Source organism: Scaptodrosophila lebanonensis, unplaced genomic scaffold (genome assembly GCF_003285725.1).
Source record: "Scaptodrosophila lebanonensis strain 11010-0011.00,11010-0021.00 unplaced genomic scaffold, SlebRS2 tig00000001-arrow-pilon, whole genome shotgun sequence".
Classification (NCBI taxonomy): domain Eukaryota; kingdom Metazoa; phylum Arthropoda; class Insecta; order Diptera; family Drosophilidae; genus Scaptodrosophila; species Scaptodrosophila lebanonensis.
Window position 1 is genome coordinate 26,583,084 of NW_022060529.1, and position 22,553 is coordinate 26,605,636.

General features: G+C 38.8%; 1 protein-coding gene across 1 annotated transcript; it reads left to right on the top strand.

Annotated features, from left to right (window-relative positions):
• The first annotated feature begins 9,131 nt into the window (after positions 1-9,131).
• LOC115624410 (tubulin beta-3 chain) lies at positions 9,132-20,371 on the top strand. The gene is made up of 5 exons (XM_030519148.1): positions 9,132-9,420; positions 16,033-16,141; positions 16,210-16,454; positions 16,517-17,173; positions 19,195-20,371. The coding sequence occupies exons 1-5, from the start codon at positions 9,364-9,366 to the stop codon at positions 19,489-19,491; spliced, it is 1,365 nt and encodes a 454-aa protein (XP_030375008.1). The 5' UTR covers positions 9,132-9,363; the 3' UTR covers positions 19,492-20,371.
• Positions 20,372-22,553: the final 2,182 nt, after the last annotated feature.

Consider the following 22,553-nt stretch of genomic DNA (forward strand, 5'->3'; position numbering starts at 1 on the left):
ATTCAATTAAAATTCAGCCAAAGGACACAAAAATCAGCAAGGCAAATGACAGCAACAACAACTGAAAAATGGGAAAAAACGAGCGCATATGCAATTATGCAAAATATTGTTGCATAAGGCAGCACACAACAATAACAACTGCATTGTAACAATTCTAGAAACAAACAAGTACAAAATTAAAATGCGCATTATAATTAAAACGAAAAAAACGGAAAACCCCCTATATACCCTGAACCAGGTTCAGAAATTAATTTAATTTCATATGAATGCTATTTTTATTATACTCTGTACCCAAAGAGTAGAAGGGTATACGAGCTTAGTGCGAATGTATGTAACACACGAAGAAGAGGATGACGCAGACCCGACAAAGTTTAAATATATTCTTGATCAGTATGACAAGACGAGTCGATATAGGCATGTCCATCTGTTCGCTCGTCTGTTTGTGTGGATGTACGCAAGAATTTCAGGAAGCTCAATTACCAAACTTGGTAAGATAGCAGCAGAGCTAGCCCAAGCAAGCCAGGACTATACTTCCTAAGAAGTCTCTACAGCAGAAACGCCTGAACGAATTCTGGTGAGCAATGGAAGAACACTGTCTATTCTGATATAGTTTGAACGATGTGCATGGGGAGAGACAAAAAACTCACTCAATTCCTCCCACAACTCCTAATATATTAATTCTGACTTATATGTAAATGGCCTACTTAAAAGTCACTTGTTCGTAGCCGCCAATTGCAAGAAGCTGGGTATAACGACAGGAGTAAGATGATGGCGGAAGCGATCGAAACGCTGGAGCATATCCTATGCCACTGCCCAGGACTTCCCTGAAGAAGGCGGCGGAATGGCGAAGCTCTCTTAAGCTGAACTCCAACACTAACGATCAGGTGATCTACTGGTTTAGTGGCTTTACGCTAGATTGCTTTAGCATGCATTCAAATCGCGTATGTGTGTAGGTGCCTTAGTTGCAGTGTAAGGACTCCCTGAGAGAAAAGACTACAACTTTTCTTGAACTGCTTTTAACGTACACTACAGCTGCTTTAAGTCACATCTTTAACAGCCATCTTGTTCGAGTAGCATGCAAGCTATTCAAATTATCTGCCAGTAATTCCACGCTGGTTTTTATCAGTCAATTATTTTTAAATCTAGTTTTGAAACATGTGTTTTAGTTTGGTGTCAAGCATGTATATACTTGAACATTCTTAAGGGGTTTGTGAGGCTCTAAAAGAATGCGAAAATTTAATATCGAAGTTCCAAGAATTACACACAAGTTGCAAAGAAATACCTTTACAAACCAAAACTTCGATGCTGATTAATCGATTTGCCAACTCTGGGGATAAAAGCTTATCTGCTTCTTGATATACATATCTCTAGTTCATTCGGATATCATACAGAGAGACGGAAAAACGGGAGGACAGAACAACTGGCACTCTACCACGACTCTTGGATGTCACAAAAACTGAGCCATTTCATAATACCCTTTTTTGCCCTTTCTGTACAGGGTATAAAAAGTTACATTGGTGCGGCATTATTATTGAACCTGTACACAACATCAATCAGAAGGCAAGAGCGAGGACTGGGCATTGGTCAGTCCGTGGTTAGTCATTAGTGTGTCGCTTAACGCATATGCATGTGTGTGTGCATACGTTATTAGCATGTTAACACACACATGAACACACACACATACACACACACGCACAGCTACTGCTTATACGCAATAACAGCAGCAACAACTAATAAGCTCGGCCTGCAAAAACAAAGCAATACGAAAAAAAAAACACAAAAACAAATGAAAAGTTGGCCAAAAGTTTTTATTCATTCACACTAGAGGTGGGCAGAGATTTTGATATTGAGATCTGATTTCACGCGTCCTCATACTGATTAAAACAAACAAGCAGACCTTCAATTGTTAGAGCTCGTACAATAGTTCTATCAAACACTCTCTTCGCAAACATTCTCTTCTCATTGTGAAGATTTAATTTTTTGATCGATTATGATGCAATATTGATGGCTAGCGCGAAAATGATTGGAAAAGCTTAAAATGAGACTTTTATTTGTTTCCAAATTTAATGAAAATAAAAGTGCAGAAATGGAAATAGTCAGTGACAATGAGTACTGTACTTAACTTTTTTGTAAGGGAATATTTTTCTTTTATTTACGCTATATGTAAAACATTTGCTTGAAATTTAACACGTTTACATCTTGTATTACTTTAAAAATTTGGACAACCCGCTTCTTGTGTCGCACGATTGTCATACGAACCTTAGATTATTTTACTTTCATAATGTTTTTGCGGAAAATTGGGTAAGTAGTTATATGTCACTAATATTCTTATAGATATATATAGATTTTGTTACACATTCATGAATTATACTTATTATTTAAAGAAATTTTTGCAATGGTTGAGAAAGCGTGCTTTTTAAAGATCCTTTCGTAGACATGAAATGTCGGGCAATTCCCAGCTCTGTCGCACAACAATTTATACTATACAAGTGTATATGTATATGCATCCGCACATACATATCTATGTTTTTCGATATCTGCATTTGTATAATTTTTGGTAAAATGCCAGTGTATATATGTATGTATGTGTGTATGCATGTGTGTTTATACCTATACAATATAGATATATGAATGCTTCTTGTTGTTATTGGTCGCAAGTGTGCGTGCGTGCGTGTGTGTCTGTGTGTATGTGTGTGTGTTCGGAGCGTTTACATTTACACAAGTGCAAAAATTCCCAAAACACAAATCCTAAAAAAACATTTGTTACTTTTTTGAAGCGTTTTGTATTTGGGGGCGGTGGCTGCGGCTGCGGCAACGACTACGTCTACGTTTATGGCTGCCATACAACATTTGATGCAGACCAAAGCTGTCAAGAGGTATTGGTGACAATGTGTGTGTGTGTGTGCGTGTGACATAAGCGTAGCTGGTAAACACGCTAAGAGGAGGAATTTAAAGCAATATAAACTATGTTAACTACATATTTGTGCAGTATTTAACTGAATTTGGCGGACACTCTAGAATGTTTGACCTCCAACTTGCCTTTCCCACACAAAGAGAACGGACTCGAAGCTACCAAAACACGGCAGATTCTGATATCCTACTGATGTCATTTAAAATGTAATCTAGACCTCACCTACCGTGAAACATATGTATATAAACTTAAATTAGATTTACTATGTATACGTATATCGATCATAAATAGCGTTAATATTATAATCCTCGCCCATCTTAGCTTTTCTTTATCATAAATAATTGTTGAGTAGATATCTTTAGTAATCCATTTACAAAGGGTGTTTAAAAATTCAATTGAAATACTCAACACATTCCAAATACTATATATATTCAATAAAAGAGATTTCTCAAATAAGTCAAAAACTGAATATTTGTAAGAATGCTACAATAGACACAGTACTTATTAAATAAAAAGACGTCTTTTTAATTAATTTCTTATATTTTTAAAAATACATATATTGTACATGATTCCTTTTGTATATTTTACAGAATAACTTTAAAAATTGCGATCAATGTTTGTAAGCCTTTTAAAGCACGCTTCGATGTCTTTCTTTTCTTCTAGGGTATACAGTGGGGAATATTCTCATGAAGGAATGTTCTAATATGATGGTGGGTATACCTATGGCATCGCACAAAGAAGGATAAAATATGTAGTTCATTTAGATCATTTTAGCTATTACCTATAGAATATAATATGTATATTAAGTTTTAACTATACATAGTATGTACGATTGAAATTTATTTATTCAGAAAACACAGTGTACAGCTACCTATACATATGTACATATATCTATGTATGTATGAGGAATTGCCGCAGAACCCACACTATTGATTTAAACAAATTAGTTGCGCGTTGATTATTTTCTTAAACAGCGCCGTCGCATCCCCTTTTAGAAATGAGCTGCAAAGTATCTTCTGCATCGAATAAATATGTAATAGTGAATTTCATTAAACATTTTTATTATAAAATATCAATACTTGTAAGCAGCTACAATAAGTTCCTATCATACATATGTATGATAAGTTTCTGGCTTGGGTGTTGACCTCTCGCGGAAGGTTAAAACCAAATTTCAGAATTTAGAACTGCTCAATTCTCCCAATTCTGGAATGAAATGGGAAAAAGTCATATTCTACATTTTGCAAATCAATTAATGAATCATCCAGATTTAGAAAGTCCCTTTTAATTTTTAATTCGTTAAGGACTAGTAAGGAAAATAATTGTTTTTCCTTTCTTGATTTCAACCAACATTGGACTTATGTATATATGTATTTTTGATAGTTAATATTACTTACAGTCGGGTGACAATAGATTACAGACGAAAATTCCGAAGCATCACTTATTAATCGCAGAGGGACAACCGAATCCCTGAACATATTTGAATCAGGCTCTTATCTCCTTGTAGGCGTTCTGACCTGAACATTTATTACAGCTGCTTCTGTTGATTAGAGAGATGAGACTGGCTGGAAACGCCTCAATTTCATTTCCGGGAAAATAATCTTTACACGTCTGCGCTGACTCTTCTGGTACTTTTGTGAATTCTGCTACGATAAATGTTCATAATTATGCCGGAATAGGAAATATCGCAATATATTTCCCCTTTGATAAAGCATCTTCAACACTGTGGTGCATTGACACTAAATATGGGAAGAAGAACAAACTAAAACCCCATTTTATTTATTCAAATGCACCTTGAAATTGTAATGAAAATATCTGCAGCTAATCATCATTTTGGTCATATAGGATCGCAAAGTTAAATTTTGGTAGCCGTAATGCCAATTTCTATATTTTTTATAGAATCTGCATTCTTCGATGATTTGTGTGAAGTTGCGACGCTTTTCTTGTAATGAAAGCCAAAGACTAATTCCGGGTAATGGAACTTTTTAACATTAAAAAACAAAGGTGGAAAATTATGTTTTTTTGATTACCCACCAAAGTTGAAGTCTTCCTGATATATGCATTTTAGTTATTTTTAACTTCTGTAGTAGGCTCAGGACGAAATTGTCAGATCCTCTTTGACTGCGCCTCTTTCGCTCTCTTTCTTACTGCTTATCTGATGTGAGGCTGACAAACCTAATGTGTCAGCAATGTTTGCGCTTGTTGTAGTTGTTGTGGGAAAATAAATGTAAAACATTTTATAACTATTCATGCGTCGTATATTTGAGATTATTTTGCGGCAATTTTAAATGTAGTAAAACAAACATTAAAATATTTGTACGTGTATATATGTGCTTACTCGTATGTGCCTACAGAAATGCTTTGTGTGAGTTTAATTAAAGCGATTTTGTGGCTTGACTGCCAGAGAGCAACATTTAAAATAGTCCCAAAAGGGGCCGGCAAGCACTTGAAATTGCGTAAAGGCTCTCTATCCACTCAGCTGCCAACAAGAACGTCCATTTGCCTTTCAACTTGAATACAATTAGAAAGTGGAAAGCAAACAAAATGCCTACAAATTGTCTCTACATAGTTGCATTAACCGAATTGATTGATTTCCCAAGAAAAGCGATGCAGATGCAGACGAAAAGTCGGCGGAACAGAACTCGAGAAGTTGCGCTAAACTTGTGAAGTAGGTCCAAAAATATATTCTTCTAGTTGAAGCTAAATGCACATTAGAAGCGGAAAACATATGAAAAAAGTAGAATAAATTGCTAAACTGATGCGACCCCGCCTCTTGAAAGCCCTTTACCCAAACTATAAAAGTGTAAGGGTGAATAAAAAGCTTTGGTCTTATGGGTTCTTTGTGTGTTTGGTTATTTTATACATACTTTATTTAAGTTTTGTCACACATTTATCGTTTATTTTTAGGCAGCTCTCATTTTTTGACATCAATTTAACCTAGTATTTTTAGTATGTATAATTATTCTTAATTTAAGTGATTTATAATTTATTGCACAATGTCCAATACAACATTAATTTGATTTGAGTAACAATGATTTGTTTACAAAAGGGAATACTAGCTTAAATTAAAATTAGTTACATACCGATAGAGGTGAACCGCAGCAGAACAATCGAAAAAGAGAAACACAATCATAGGGCTTGGAGGAATCTGAGTACCAAATTTGGCTATTCTAGCGCCTATACACTCCGAGATCCTTTCTCTGATACACACAAAAAACATACTTTTCAAAAATATAACAATTGGTGAGGATTGTCATGGCTCCTTCTGTGTGTTACATACACTTGTACTTAAGTAATATACCCTTCTACACTGTGGGATGAGGGTATTAAAACACGCAGACGTACTGATTTCTAATGACTACGGTGACACTTTTGTGGAAGTGCACCACGCACACACACTAGTACCATATGCATTCGCACGCACTCACACACACACACACACACACACACACACACATTTACCTACGATTGCAGTGTAAACAGTTCGTGCCACAGAATTGTATTCAACTTTCTTGTCTTTCCTATAAAATATTATACGATGTTCCCTAAATTCAATTCATCCATTATGGCCGCACAGAATAAACAATTGTGAGTGATGTTTCTTATACAATCTGTAATCTATAATTGAAAGTATAATTACATTTTAAAGTCATTTTGTGAGAATATTACAATTCTGAGGCATATCAGTAACTCGAATTGAAATGGCTTTGTCAATATTAGGGCTTTATCCTATATCTGTATCGCTTTAGAAATTATTTTAATTTTTATAGCCTGTACCCAAAGGGTGAAAGGCTATACTAGTTTTGTGCGAATGTATGTAACACACAGAAGCAGGCGTGGCAGACCCCACAAAGTATATATATTCTTGATCAGGGTGGCCAGCCGAGTCGATATAGCCATGTCCGTCCGTCCGTCTGTATGAGCGCAAGGATCTCAGAAGGTACAAGAGCTAGAATAACCAAACTTCGTATCCAGATACCCATAAGCCCTAGGCAGGTCAAGTTTATTTTTATACCCTGTACCCAAAGGGTACAAGGATATATTAGTTTTGTGCGAGTGCACATGGAACACACAGAAGGAGACTTGGTAGACCCCACAAAGAATATATATTCTTGATCAGCATGACAAGCCGAGTCGATATAGCCATGCCCGTCTGTCCGTATGTCTGCCTGTTTGTATGAACGCAAGGATCTCCGAAAGAATAAGAGCTAGAATAACCAAACTTGGTATATTCTCCTGAGACCGAGAAAGGACGAGATTGTTCATTTTTTCTGATCCACGCCCCCACTCCCCCCCTATTAACGATTTTCTATAACTCCCGTAGTTGGAATTTTGAACTAAAATTTGGTAGTCATATTAGGTTAATTTTAGGTAATTGTATATCCGTATACCAAGTTTCATTATGATAGAATGATCGGAAAGAATGTTATAGCCATATAACCAGGCCCAATGCACACATACATACATATGTACAAGTACACAAACACGCATAAGGCACGATTCTGATGTAAATGTAAATGTATCTATGCATGCATGGAATATTTTATATTTAATTTAGTTAATTAATTAAATTAATTAAGTAAATTAATTAATTAATTAAATTACTTTTTTGTGGGTATTTAAGAGTTGAGCCTGCTCGACTTTAGCATTCCTTTCTGAACATGTCTTTAATATAATTAAGTAATTTAATTAATATAATTTTTTTTAATTATTAAAAAAATTTTCTTTTTCATTTTTTCTGTTTTGGTGGGAGGTACAAGGTATTTAAGAGTTGAGCTTGCTCGACTTTAGCATTCTTTTCTTGTTTAGTCTTGGAAACTTATTTTCCGGATGAGAATGGAAAATGTAAGATCTGGAATTTTCAATTTGTCTATGGTATGTATATATGTATGGTTGAAAGTAATTTCAGTATAAGAAAGGGCGACAATCCCGTGTGGTTTCGAGATCAAAATAAACTTATAATCAGAGCTGCTTAATTACTCAGATTTCAAAATAATTTGCTGCGCTGTAGAATTTATTGCTGTAGAATCCCAATCGCAATAACAGACTCCAAAATTTGATTTAAGGAAAAGAAAAGCGCAACCATACACCTTTCATTCGGATCAGTTAGTTAAGAAAAAGAGATAAAAAAAAAAATTTATTGATTTAATGTGGTTCAATGTTATTTCGTCAACCCATTAAAACTTTTCAGAGTGATGAACAAAATCGTAATCGTGATGCTCGACTGTTTATTTGTCGGTAGTTTTTTGATATCCCTACTTCTTCAGTTTAAGGGTTATTGAGCAGAAGCTTATGCTTAGATAAAACTAAAGACTATTTTCTTGAAACCGAACTTGAAATAGAGATCGTTGTCTTTGCAACTGGCGATAGTTTCGAACGTGGAAATATTTATTGCAGTGCAAGATTTGGTAGTAAATACAGAAGATAATAGATTTGCAACTCATGACCGAATGAAAGACCGTTGAAAAGCCTTGCCAAAGGTAAATCGGAGAAATAGGAGTCCCGTTGGCACCATCAGAACCAAAATTCTTTTAATGCTCTTTGAAGAATATACATATTTATGTACAAGTATTACACCAAATGCGTTCAATTTTCAGTAAAGGGTATACAAATGATTATATTGAACTTAATCGAATGGCCCGCATAGTATATCGTTACCTATGTACAAAGTTTCATATACCTGTGCGCATCTAGATGTTAAAATTAGTGTTAAAATTAGAATGCGAGTCTTGGGCCGCACATGGCAGCTGACAGCGGGAAAATGTGTGAACTTACGAGTGGAGCGGCACAGGACTGGCTGGACAGGAGAGGATACAAATAGAAGCGAGGTGGGAACAGCAGACAGCTTAATATACATGCACGGAAGAAGAAGAAGAATTGTACATAAAATAGAATGAAAATAGACTGCATACGAGTACGAGTATGTACGAGTATGTGTTTCTTGTTTTGACTTCTGGCCTGTCGTATTCGTGTTACCAAGTGATTGAAGCTGCCATAATAAAAAGCTGCTTACAACTACAGCTCGCCCCAATCTTGCGTGCGGCCCACTGTGCGAGTGAGTGTATGTGTGAGTGTGATCGCCACACCACCGCTCGCTGACTCCACCACTCGAGTCACTCGCTAGAATCATTTGCCGACTGCGCAGTCAGTCGTCGTCGTCGTCGTCTTCGTCGTCTTCGTCGTTGTCGGTGCCACTCTTTGCGATCAGTTGAGTTTTGTTCGTTGTGCGGTAAAGTTGCGCGTTGCTCGGTCAGATAGCAGATAGCAGATAGTAGTAAGCAGGAGAAAGAAAGACACAGTCATCGTCAGAGTCTGAATCCGTCAGCATCTTAGAGGACCACCATACACTCACGACAACTACTACGAGTATACAATCTGCAGTCCGAGGCTGTTAAGGTCCAGACTTGACAAATTGATTTGCGTCACAAATAAATCAACAGCCTTTCATATCCAACATGAGAGAAATTGTGCACTTGCAGGCCGGACAGTGCGGCAACCAAATTGGGGCTAAGGTAAGTAGTTTTGTTGTTGCTAGAGTCTTTTTGTTTTTGCTGAATGCGTTTTCGTTAATTTATGCACAATGACCGAAAATGTTTTTCAATGAATTTCCAAAAACGCCTGCCAAGTAACTTAAAAGCGAACAATGCCGTCGTCGCTGCGCAGTCGCAGTTGCTGCTTTTTTTAAGCGCATTCAGCAATTAAAGCAAAAGAAAATTAACGACAAAATAATAATAAAACAAAAACTCACAAAAAAATCCGATGTCGAGAAAACAAAATAAGTAACAAGCTAAGAAACTATTAGTGCTGGGCTGAGAGACTAATTAAATGCCCTAAGCCTTAACAAGGTTCCCTAATTTTAATCATGTCTTGAGACTTCACATATAATTCTCGTACATACTCTTACTTGCTTTCTTTGTGGATTAATTTGTATAATTCTGGCATTTGTCTTAATATCCTGATTCTTACACAGTTCTGTTTTCCCTTTTGAAAATTGAAGCTCAAAAATCACTTTGCTTCTTTAGTTTCATTTGCAATCAAAGACAGCACCATATACAAGTATATGATCATTTTATTAGCACCTCTTCTAATTAAGTGCAATGTTTTTGTTGCAAATTAATGGAACTCGTATCGACTTTTCGATTTATCAAGTTTCTTTCTGTATGGTGGAAGAATTAGTTGAAGAACACTGTTAGGTCTCCTGCAATTGAGCTCGGTTCTATTCTATCCACAAAATGCACATGCCCTGAGGCGAGAAGCGCAAAACTGCAAATGAGCCTCGAACGAATGCAATCAGAGAGCTGCTGGCCAGGCCAGGCCAGGCCCCAGCAGACGTGCACCAAAGCGCCTGAAGCGTTGCGATTTTTAGGCCTGAACGGCCACTTTTTTGTTGTTGTTGGTTGTTGCTGAATGCATGTTTTGTTGCAATTTTTGGCAATACCAGTTTGGAAAGCATTGAGGCATCCGAGCATTAAAATCAATGTCAATGATTTTTGTGATTTATTTCGAAGCTCAGCAAATTTGTGTCACAAGCGCCATTCACACACATACACACACACAGATACTCACACACAGAGACGCACACCACGGTTATGCTTATTTTTCAATTGTTGATAAAAAGCAAACAAGCCGTGATTAAATTATAAAGAGAATTAAAACCCAGGCAGCCAAACAAACGCAAAGATAAGCAAAAGTTGCTTTTTGATTCATTCTCTGACTCAATTAATGTGCTTGCTCGCTATACTCGTTTTGTCGAGTATGGGTAATGGGAAAGAGATGGGGCGGCACGGTTCAGGTGTTGAACTAATTTAGCACTTCCCAGAAATATGGCATCGTAATGCGTTTAATGTAGCAATTGCGGCTAAAACTGAAATAGTTGCCCATGAATGAGTCTAAAGTCTGCCCAGAGAGACTATGACGACAAAGCCGATGACTGCTTCAGCGACTGTTTGTTCATAGAATACGAGAACGAGTGAGCGGCCGACCCGGCCGGTAATTCGAGTCTGTAATTTGAGTTTTGGAGCGATTTGCTCAAAACAGCTGAGTGGACAATTCAAAATGCGACGAGCATATGCCAAAAAATAATAAAGCTTACTGGCTAGTGCTACCTTAGAGCGCAATCCGCACAAGTGCAGAAGGGAAGTGAGTCAGCTCTGGGTTGGACTGGGTTGGCCAAGCCCTTGCCGGCCTATAGGCGTCGTATGCGGGCGCGAGCATTGCGGTGTGGTGTTTAATTACAGGGTGGGGGCGCATGCAAATGCCTCCTGTCTGTTTCCGTTTCCATACGAGAGCCACGACGATAAGTGCATTTACACCACAGTTCTGCTTATAAGTATATAATATGCATATGAGTTCGAGTATATAGCCGATAGCGGCCAGCAGAAGTCAAGGGCCCCTTACAATATTCGTATGCGTTATGTCTGAGATTTACAAGTATTTTCACAGATTGCGGCGCCTGCTTTGACACCAGCAACAAAGCACTGGATAAGAACAAAAATTACAATAAACAGGCATCTGTCAGTCTCTTACAGGGTTCCCTTTGCTCGTAGCAACAAAATGTCGTCGCTGGGAGGCTACTGTTTCGTTTCGTGTGAAAGTATTTTAAATACTAAGCCTTTGCTTGGTATGGCCAATCGACCTGAATCAGAGTTTTGCTGGTCTGGTTTGAAGCTATCAAAGTTCATGCCCGAGTGATTTCTGTTTTCTGATTTCTGTCGGCCAGCCGCCTTCCCAAAGCGAAAGAGGCAGCAGACTGTGGCTACTCGTAGAAGAAACAAACATGCAACACTTAATGATGGCGTCTTCAGTTCAATTGCACATTCATGGGGCATGCCACGGGGGAGGAAGGCTTGACAGGGGGCGTAGAAGCGTCGCTTTCAAAATTAATTACTATTTTGAGCTTTAACTGAATTCTCTGCACTCAGCTGTGTTGTCGGGTGGGAAATGGAGGGAATGCAGAAAATGAAACAAGCCTAGACAGGAAAAGAAAATTACATTTCATGGAAAGTCTGGGAGTTTTTTTTTTTCAATCTAGACAGCAGAAGCCGCAGTAATAGATAGTTTGTCGGAAAAATAAAAATGTATCTTTTAATTAGATGTGCCCATGTCGCTATCTAAAATGGTATTTACTCCCCACATGCACACCTTCTTCTGTAAAATATATAACTATACTATACTAAGTATACTTGTAACTTGTCTTGGCTGACTCATTAATGGGTTGATAGATAAATTGATTGACAGATAAATTTCAAGCGATTTCAGTCGATATTTTGAAACTGATTACAATTTTAAAAACATTTGGTGCCCCTTTTTGTGCAATTAATGTCTGAAGAGAGTCCCAGAATAGAGCAAATTCATTTCTAAAATCCGCTTCTCTTCTCCTTAGAATGCATTCGAATAGAGTAAACTTACAAATATGTTAGCACTTTTTTAGCATACAAATTATGGTACAAACAATTTTCTGTTGGCTTTATTGGGTGATTGGTTCAACAACCAAACTGTGCAATACTTCTAATTTATCATCGAATTTAATTCTCATTTCAAATTTGGTATTAGGCTTAATTTTGAATGTCATTTGCATAGTTATTATCCTAACTTTTGTTAAAATATGAAGCACGTAGCTGTAGTAAGAGTTTCTTGGAAAAAATGAAAATTGTTGAAAGCTTTTGTCGGATATCGGTCTATGCATATCCAGTATTAATATTATAGTATAGACTAAGAATCTACCTTTCAGTGCATCTCAGTTCGATCTCTTCAGGGAAGACCGGATAATCAATTTTATGTGTAAAATGAAATAATAGAAATATTGCTGATAAGCTCATACATTGAAACACGAAGTCGAACTTAAAAGTTATATAATATTATACTATAGTTCATAGTTCTATTAAAACGTATTATGGGTTTCCTGTGAGTCATCAGAAGAAAGCACAATGCAGGACTCATATTTGGTTGGAATTTTTTCTATGGCATCCCATTTGTAAGCTAAGTGGGCCAGCATTCTAATTCGGCTCGGGGCCCATTAATGTGATTTGGCTTTCATGAAAGCCGTATGTCTTCAGCTGCAGGCCAAGCCATTTACCTCCATTACACGGAATTATAAAAATGAAAATTTTAGAAAATAAGAAACATGAAAAATTAGTTGAAAGTAAAGTGGACGGAGCACGGACAGCGGAGTCGACTGTGACTGCGACTGCGACTGTGACGGAGCCATCAGAAGAAGCCGAAGAGAGGTAGATGTGGAAAAACGACTTTTCACTTCAACAGTTTTGTGTGCTAATTTACTTTTTGTTTTTGTATATACTCGTAGTATGTTTTTGTAGTTGTTGTATTTGTTTGTTTGCTCGGCATAAACTGCACTTCATTGTTGATGTTATTTTTGATGCAGTGGCTCATAATTGCAGCGGCAGCCACACTCCAATTAAATTTGATGATCTTGCGGGAAGTGGAAGTGGAAGTGCGGCAATGCGATGGGGGCAGGGCGGGCGGTAGAGGGGAGGAGTGTGTGCACAGATTGGATTCATACCCATGTACCCATAGTTGTGACTTTTCAAATAAACAAAGGCAGCTGGCCCGACACTGCCACTGCCACCGGCACCGCCAGCGTCCTCGTCCCGTTTGTTTGGGGCGCACGTCAAGTTCAAGTGGCAAAGGGAAACAACACAGACAGCACTAGGTGTGTGGTAAGGGGGTGGGGATGGGGGAGGGAGTGAATGGGGCGTGGTAGGCCACTTCACGCGCTAACATTTTTATTATTTCCGCGCTCTCGCAGTCTGTGACTTTTGTGACTTCTGCTTGTTGCTGGGCCCTTGCCAAGCGTCTGTCTCTGCTCCATGTGCCATGTGCCCCAATGTGCTTTTGTTATTCTTGCTTTTGTTCTTGTTGTTGTCGTATTTATTTTTGGCGTGGCCTTTAAGTATGGTGGAATAGAATAGAATCGAGCCATCGCAGTCGTTGCGCTTGAATGCAGACTACCAATAATAGCGCCCTCGCATTCTTGAGGCTTGTTTCCTATGTCATTCCATTAGACTCGACTCTACAGTCGCTAATTTCTTGTAGTTACAGATCTTCAAATGACAATTAACGAGCCCCCAAAACCGCGTGTTAAACGCAGCAAAACATTCGCGGCCCGCTTCCGCAATAAACACGGGCGAGGTTTAACTATTTCTGGGTGTTCATTAAATATTATTGACTCCCGATAGTTTTGGGCATGGACTGGGAATTGGAATGGGAATGGGAATGAGCTTAGAAAATCGAGCTCGCGCCTCAACTTGACTTTTGGCCATGCTTGAGCTGCTGCCAGACTGTTGCATGTGGATGTGGTGCTTGCTGCAAGTTAATGATGTCTTCTGTGGCTGCAACAGCTGGCGTCTGTGGCGTTAATTTAGTAGTGCTTAGTGCTTAGGTCGTTGGCCTGCAGTTCAAAATATGAGCGCGCCGCGCATATTTCTACAGATGAGTCAGTCGGAAGACGGCAGCCAGAAGCCAATGGGCACGGCTCTGTGCTCAGCTATTTATAACACTTTCACTGCATAAGGTTGCACCCCAGGAGCGTTGCAACGCATCGCCAATGAAGATTCAACGTGCCGCATCGCGTCTGCCATGGAAATGTCCCATGCCGTGCAGTGAAAATATTTTCGAGTGAAAAACTATTTTTGCTTCTCTCCTCCCTTGTCGCCTACCGCTTGCTGCTTGCTGCTTGCTGTTTTCCACTCGGCGATCGTTGCCTGTGGGCTCTGCTGGCGTCTTTTAAATTTAGCACTAAATCAGGGCATGTTGGAGTCCAAGTGACGGCTAAACTAAACATAAATTTCGGGCGCATCAAAACTGTACGATGTGTCTCACTTTGACAAAACCGGGAATTTGTATATTTTTTAAAACGCACTAAAAACAAGATAGGAAAAAAGAAGATGCTCTGGAAAAATATACGACAAGAGGGTCGACAACAAGCTTTATGGCCTCCGCCTTTTCATCGTCACATTGTCATAGGAATTTGAGAATTTTTTACAGTTTTTTGTGGGCGGTTTCTGCGGCTGGCAATGTGTCACTCGAGCTACATGATGAACCCTGACATAACTGACTGGATGGGTGGTTTAGTGGGTGGCACAATTATTCAATTTGACAAACGACTTTACTCTACTCGCCATCAAATAATGCAATGTTGGAGTTGGGGATAAAGATATAAGAGTCAGCGTATGTGTCCTGAACCCTCTAGAGAACAAATCAAAATGCAGGCTCCTTTTCACAAAAAAGATCTTGCAAGCTAGCAACTATTTGCTGCGGACTGCGAATAATTCCTCTTTTAATTCCATGGGAGCAGCAGACTAGCAAGTACACAATTCGCTAAGTAGGAAGAAGGACCTGGATGCTCAGAAAATATGTAATTAATAATAATATAGCACTGGGGGAACCTAAGCAGTTGCAGCACGATTACAAAGATTGCACTTCTTTTCAAGATATGCAGAAATCGGATTGAGAAAATCCAAAAAAAACAGTCAAATAAGCAGCTGCAGATTCAAAGAGAACGAATTTTTTTAGGTTTTCAAATAAAAGTGTACACTATTAGTTGCATTGGAAACCCAAAGAACTACCCAAAGCTCCATAAGAAATATCTGAAATTGTATATAATAATATTCATACACCGAATAAGTTTTCCAAATTTATTTATATATTGAAATAATAAATTGTTGAAAATTATGTTTCTACCAAATGTTGTAAATGCAACAAATTTTTATAAGTACTCTCTTATTCTGCAGCCAAAGACTAAAATGGTATACGTATAAATATAAATAATTATGTATAAATATTTGTAGGCAATATATTCTATCGGCAGGGCGAGACAAACCTATCTTCTTTGTTTTTTCCCCTGTCTGATTTTGTTCTAATTGATTTGAAGTATAAAGAAAACATTTGTAAATTCCCGAAATAATAGCAAATTGGTGGAAAGAAAACACCACGTGTTTTATGGGTATACAGTTCACTGAACAATTGAAGGTCTACATATTAGCATGAAGTACAAGCTTTACCCAAAACGAGAGGTGAAAATATCACAGGGTCATTACGAATACCTTTATTATATGGCATAATGCGCATAATTATCTTATTATCAAATTTAATTTGCATTCTTGCAGTTTTGGGAGATCATCTCGGAAGAGCATGGCATTGACAGCAATGGTATTTATGTGGGCGACAGCGATCTGCAGCTAGAACGTGTCAGTGTCTACTATAATGAAGCATCTGGTAAGCGATTCAACTCATCTATTGCCATCACGCAGCTCCACTAAATGCATGATTCATGCACCTTGCAGCTGTGACGCGCTCGTCAGGAGGCAAATATGTGCCGCGCGCCATTCTCTTGGACTTGGAGCCAGGCACTATGGAATCGGTGCGGTCTGGTCCCTATGGACAGCTCTTCCGACCAGACAACTTTGTGTTTGGACAGTCGGGGGCTGGCAACAACTGGGCCAAGGGTCATTACACGGAGGGTGCAGAACTGGTGGACAATGTGCTCGATGTGGTGCGCAAGGAGTGCGAGAACTGCGATTGCCTGCAGGTGAGTGAAGTTAAGCTAAGTTAAGAAGCCTTTAAGAATTTCTAAATGCCGGTTGTTTAAAGGGCTTTCAACTGACGCACTCGCTGGGTGGCGGCACCGGCTCTGGCATGGGCACACTGCTCATCTCCAAGATACGCGAGGAGTATCCGGATCGCATCATGAACACCTACTCGGTAGTGCCATCGCCCAAGGTGTCCGACACTGTGGTGGAGCCATATAACGCCACGCTCTCTATACACCAGCTGGTGGAGAACACAGATGAGACGTACTGCATCGACAACGAAGCCCTGTATGACATCTGTTTCCGTACGCTGAAGGTGGCTAATCCTAGCTACGGGGATCTCAACCATCTCGTCTCCCTCACCATGTCTGGAGTGACGACGTGCCTGCGTTTTCCCGGTCAGCTGAACGCGGATCTCCGCAAACTGGCCGTGAACATGGTACCATTCCCGCGTCTGCACTTCTTCATGCCCGGCTTTGCGCCGCTCACGTCCCGCGGCTCGCAGCAGTACCGCGCCCTCACCGTCCCGGAACTAACGCAACAGATGTTCGATGCCAAGAACATGATGGCCGCTTGCGACCCGCGCCACGGTCGCTACTTAACAGTCGCAGCAGTGTTTAGAGGTCGCATGTCCATGAAGGAGGTGGACGAGCAAATGCTGGCTGTGCAGAACAAGAACAGCTCCTATTTCGTGGAGTGGATACCTAACAATGTGAAGGTAGGAATCAATGCATTTTGCTTCAGTCAATCCTACATCATTCGTTCACTAAAATTCTAACAATGAAACCGCTTAGGCCCTTCTGCTTATGTGCTCATAAAGTGTTGATAATGATGATCGTACTATTCGAACAATTCGATAATGCGACTTGGGCCATAAATGGCCCATTCTAATGCCATATCTCATCCGAGTTATCGGTACATGTCCGCAAACCAACTAGTGGGGCATGAATTCAAATTATTCCCCAACCGCCATTTCTTGGGGCTCTGTAAAATTATTATGATTGAGTCGCTTGACAGTAACATAGAAGGTGCTCTACACTTAGCTTCCCTTTCTCATATATGCAGTTTCTGCAGAAATGATTTTTCGTAGTGCCAAGTTAAGTGACATTTTTGGCTGTCTGGATATGTATATTGTCCTTGTCCTTATGTGGTTGCACTCCAAAAGCCTGAAGAATATTATTTTCTTATCAAGAGGGATGTGTGGACAGTCAAAGATGATTCTGGAGATGTTAAGGTTAAAATCAAACGCGGGAAGAAGAAAGAAGTGCTTTATCCTCAGGTCCGAGGAGTATATCCATCCACCAACTCTCCATTTAATCGTGAAGCCAACATTAATAATGTAATCCTTTGCATTCTTGAGTGTAGAAAATTTACTACTTTTATCTTTTTCTTGAGTTATTTCTGATATGCAAGTATCCTTACTAACTGTGCGAAGTGCCCCGCTGATGCTTCATTCTGCCAATCTTTGCACCTTGTGAAGTAAGGTAGGAACGGTTGACTTCTATAGCGCTGGCCACCATGATGATACTATGATCCCCAATAGGCGAAATGGTACTCATTGCCTTCTTACACAATTGTCTTCTTATTGTGGGTTTCCTTCCTCAATAAATGGCACTATCAATACAGTGCAGCTTCTTGTCTAGGATGATTCGCTGACTTTGTTGACGATGGCGCATCCGACTAGCTCCGTTTTTACTTAATAACCTCCTAGGGGACACCCACCTCGACAGCGTTGATAGTTAGTTAACCTGATCGTTTCATAATATTTGGAGGAAATTAACTCTTCAGATTAGCCACATTACGCGCTTCGGCTATAAGCCTCCCATTTCATACGGTCTTGCAACTGGTTGACCTTCAGGAGTACTGGAAGGCACAGGGAACGCTACCTTGTATGGCGACTCTGTTGACGAACTATCGGTAGAGCCCCCACCCACCCCCAACCTTTGCCATCCACCTCCTTTCTCACTACATCACACTTCCCGCAACCAAAATCTCCCAAAAACACAATAAAATGCGACTGCTATGAATAGGAACGCTATAAGCAATATCGAGTGACATTTCTAATTCGAAGACTATGAGGTGAAGGCCACTATTTGTAAATTTACCTTTATAGTAAGCATGCTGGGACCGATAGCAGTAGCTGATTGATGGATTGTAGGAGTTGTGTTCACTTTCAGTCTTTCTTTAGTTTAAACGAGTTTACAAGGACTTACAAGGTTTTATGCTGCACTAACGATATCACTGACCAAGCACGGTTGTACCGGGTTTTACCAATACTTTCCGTGCACTCCGAGAAATGGTCGTTGGCTACTAATTCTTTTTTTTTCTTTGCATGCTTTAGGCACCTTTTTTTAACATAGCAATCCTCTAGTTTATTTTGAAATTATTCACATTTGTGGCACCATTTAGCAACGTTTATTATGAGCTTTTCACTGCCATTAATCACATATTAAATATGTATATGCTTCGTCTTTGATTTTATCACAAAATGCTATCCCTTATTCGATGATAAGTCGTCTAGAACACTCTCATCCGCCGGAGTGCTTACCTTTCCTTAATGTGTTGCCGTTCTCGCTTTTGTGTATTTTCTGCCTCTGGTTATGTTTTCCATTCACTCTCCTTGCTTACACTTGCTTTACTGAGTTATCATCCAAATAAGAATTACTCCATACATGTATATATATATATATATTAAAAAGATAAAATCAAACTTTATTTAATGACTCTCTGCCCTTCTAGACGGCAGTCTGCGATATACCGCCGAAGGGCCTGAAGATGTCATCGACGTTCATTGGCAACACCACCGCTATACAGGAGCTTTTCAAACGCATCTCCGAACAGTTCTCAGCCATGTTCAGGCGCAAGGCTTTTCTGCATTGGTACACAGGCGAGGGCATGGACGAGATGGAGTTCACCGAGGCGGAGAGCAACATGAACGATCTGGTCTCGGAGTACCAACAGTATCAGGAGGCTACGGCTGACGATGAGTTCGAGCAGGACGTCAACCAGGAGGAGAACGAGCCCGATTGTATTTAATGGTGTGGCCAGAGGAATGAGGTGCGTGCGTGAGCGTCTGGCCTTTGGTGGACAGCACATGTTCCTGAGGGGCATGCGACAGCAGCTGTGCGCCAATCATTGCTGCATTCTATAGCGCTCGTAAAATAACACACACACACACACACAATTACATATATACAAGGACCACTGCACACACTCACATTGTCTGCCGTGGCAGACAGACAACAGGAAACGTCAAGCGTAGTTTTACACTTTAAGCAACAACAACAACAACTACAACCGGAAATGTTCCAAAGCTCTCACATCATTTCATTTCATTTAATTTCATTTCATTGCTTAGCTTTCACTTTCACTTTCGCTTTTACATCCAATCATACTCTCTCATGCATCCTCATTTAACATCACCTCTCTCTCTCTCTCTACATCTCTTTGTCCCCTCCATCTACGCTACACTTACACTTGAAGGCACGTCTATCGCATTTCTCACAGCCATTTTTCATGCACTTTTCACATATTTTTCGACTAATCAATCACACTCTCCTAATGTCAAATATCTCTAATTTAAGTCCCACATTTTTGTGAAACATTTTTTATAAAAACATACTCGTAATACTTATTTATATTCGAAATAAAATTCAGCACAATTCTAGAAGCATCCTCAAATTTTGCCCTAAAGACTGACTGACAGGCGAAACAGCAGCCATGAAAACTATCCATTAATTGTGGCAATAATATGAGCGCATCCAAAGAATTTCCACCTATCGCTTACAAATCTTACGACCCTCACATGTAATTCAAATGTTTTTAATATCAGTGCATTTTAATTACTGAAGCACACAATTTTTTAACCATGCGCATAATTTTCTAGTAGCTGTTAAAGTACCCATAAAACAACTAAAAAAAATACAAAAAAACTTTCTTCGAAAAATAAAATTCAATTGTTTTAAAATTTTAAAAATGTTGTTTTTATTAAATAAACATAATTTATTAAATTAATTAGATTTCTTTAGGGATCAGAATTCAAGTTTCACAGTTTAGTTTATACAAGTAGTTTAGTGTATTTCTAGTTTTTAAATTGTACCCTGCAATGAGTCGTGTTGTCTCTTAGTTAATAAGTACAAGGCTAGATACATCTATATATATAAAACAGTTTTTGATCGTGGCTCATCGCTGCACAGCATTGACACGAATGCCGTGTTTCATATTCCGAGTTTGTGCGTGGCCGTATTGACTCAATATGGCACGAAAAGACTCAAATGTGAATTTAAATTTGGACTCAAGTATCCTTTCATAGTATCCATCATAGTGTAGGAGCACACTAAGAAAGGCTTTTTGAAAATTCTAGCTCCAAAGGGGGGAAAACTAGCTTTAAAAAATATTAGTTATAGTGGTCATGTTCGTTTAACGAAATAGTTTGGCAAGAACAAAAATGTAACGGACTATTGAACAATTTTTTGTCAAGAACAGAAAATGTTCATTTAAATACCTTAAATGCCTTCCTACTGGCAACCTTTAAGGTGAAAACATATGGGTAGGTTATGCACACACAAAATAAATACAATTGGAAACATTATATTGAGCCGGGTTAAGACGGGCAATACCTGCTAGTATAGCATATAGCATTCGATTTGAAAAAACTTCATAAACTTGTTAATATGTTCTTAATAATGTTCTTATAATCTTCACTGATACGAGTAATTAGGAGTACCTTTATTGGTGTTTGTAACAGCCAGATGTGGGACCACGGACTAGATTTAAAACAGTTTTTGTATCAAAAAAGTGCCTATTAATACGAATTATTATATAGATATTTTGATAAATTTTTGATTACTCGATGGTCGCAAAGGACGCAAAAAACAATACAAATACAGAGCAACGAAGGCCTTCAGTCTGGGTTTTTTTTAAATCTATTAATTAATTGTTTATATGTACTTTAGACTGACAGACAGGGCTAAATCGACTCGTCTCGTCATGCTGATCAAGAATATATATACTTTGTGGGGTCTGCCACGCCTCCTGTTACATTTTTCAGCTCCCGCAAACCTAATATACTTCATTTCATGTACAGAGTATAAATGCAAACAATCAAATCTTTCCTCTTTTATAATATTAGTATAGATTAATATTTACATTGTTTGTCTCTGCGAGTAGTTGGATTGGCGTGGGAATTTTCAAGGAAGCGCATTGGTGGAGGATAAATTGGCAATAGTTGGTGGAATGTTCTATAGTTAGAGTGCTTGCATTGCAGTAAGGACATTGTGGCGGTGATGATTTGGTGAGCACGCATTTGTGTGTAAGTTTTGTGTGTCCAAGTCGGAATCTTGTGTATATAGTTGCGTGTTTTCTGTTTATTGTGGCTTTTGAGAAAGATTTATTGCCTTGTAGTGGTGAGTGCATTCATCCCAGATACTTTTTAAACCTATTTTGCTTGTCGTGTTGATGAGACTGTTAATGTCTCTTTTGTTGGAAGTGTTGTCCACAGCTTTCGCTGCCGTGTCCGCCCATTCATTTCCTCTTATACCTGCGTGTCCTGGTGTCCATATAAGTTTGATTATATCATGTCCATTACTTGTATTTTACTTATGGTTGATTCATTGTTTTTTGTGTTTTGAGCAACAAGGAGTGTTGAGAGCGAATCGGTTCATATTATATGTTTGGCTCGTTTGTTTCGGGTGCCAGCACAACTGCACTTAAAATTCCTTCTGCTTCGGCTGTTTTCTTTTTTCCAAACTTTTCATTTTTTCCAAAACAAAACGCATCGCAACGAGCTCAACGCAATTTTATTTAATATGTGCATGAAAAGTATGCAACAGTCTTCTTGGTTTCGCCGCCAGATGGCGCCATTAAGTGGTTCATGTATGTGATGAAAAGAATACTACTAAATAACACTTGCTTAAACGAGCTTTGGGTGACCATCACACAGCTTTCAAATATCTTTAACGTTTCTGTTTTCAAATTTCTGCAAGTAGTAAATGGCATACTTTTTAAAATAAAATAAAAATAGTTTTTAAGAAAGTTATGTGTTACGTGAGCTATATAGACCTCGCATTGCATAATTAGTTTTAAAATTAAGTTTTGGA

Coding starts and splice junctions, on each gene's coding strand:
- LOC115624410 (XM_030519148.1), top strand. CDS start 9,364: ATGAGAGAAATTGTGCACTTGCAGGCCGGACAGTGCGGCAACCAAATT. Junction 16,142..16,209: donor CTACTATAATGAAGCATCTG/GTAAGCGATTCA, acceptor TGCACCTTGCAG/CTGTGACGCGCTCGTCAGGA. Junction 17,174..19,194: donor GGATACCTAACAATGTGAAG/GTAGGAATCAAT, acceptor CTGCCCTTCTAG/ACGGCAGTCTGCGATATACC.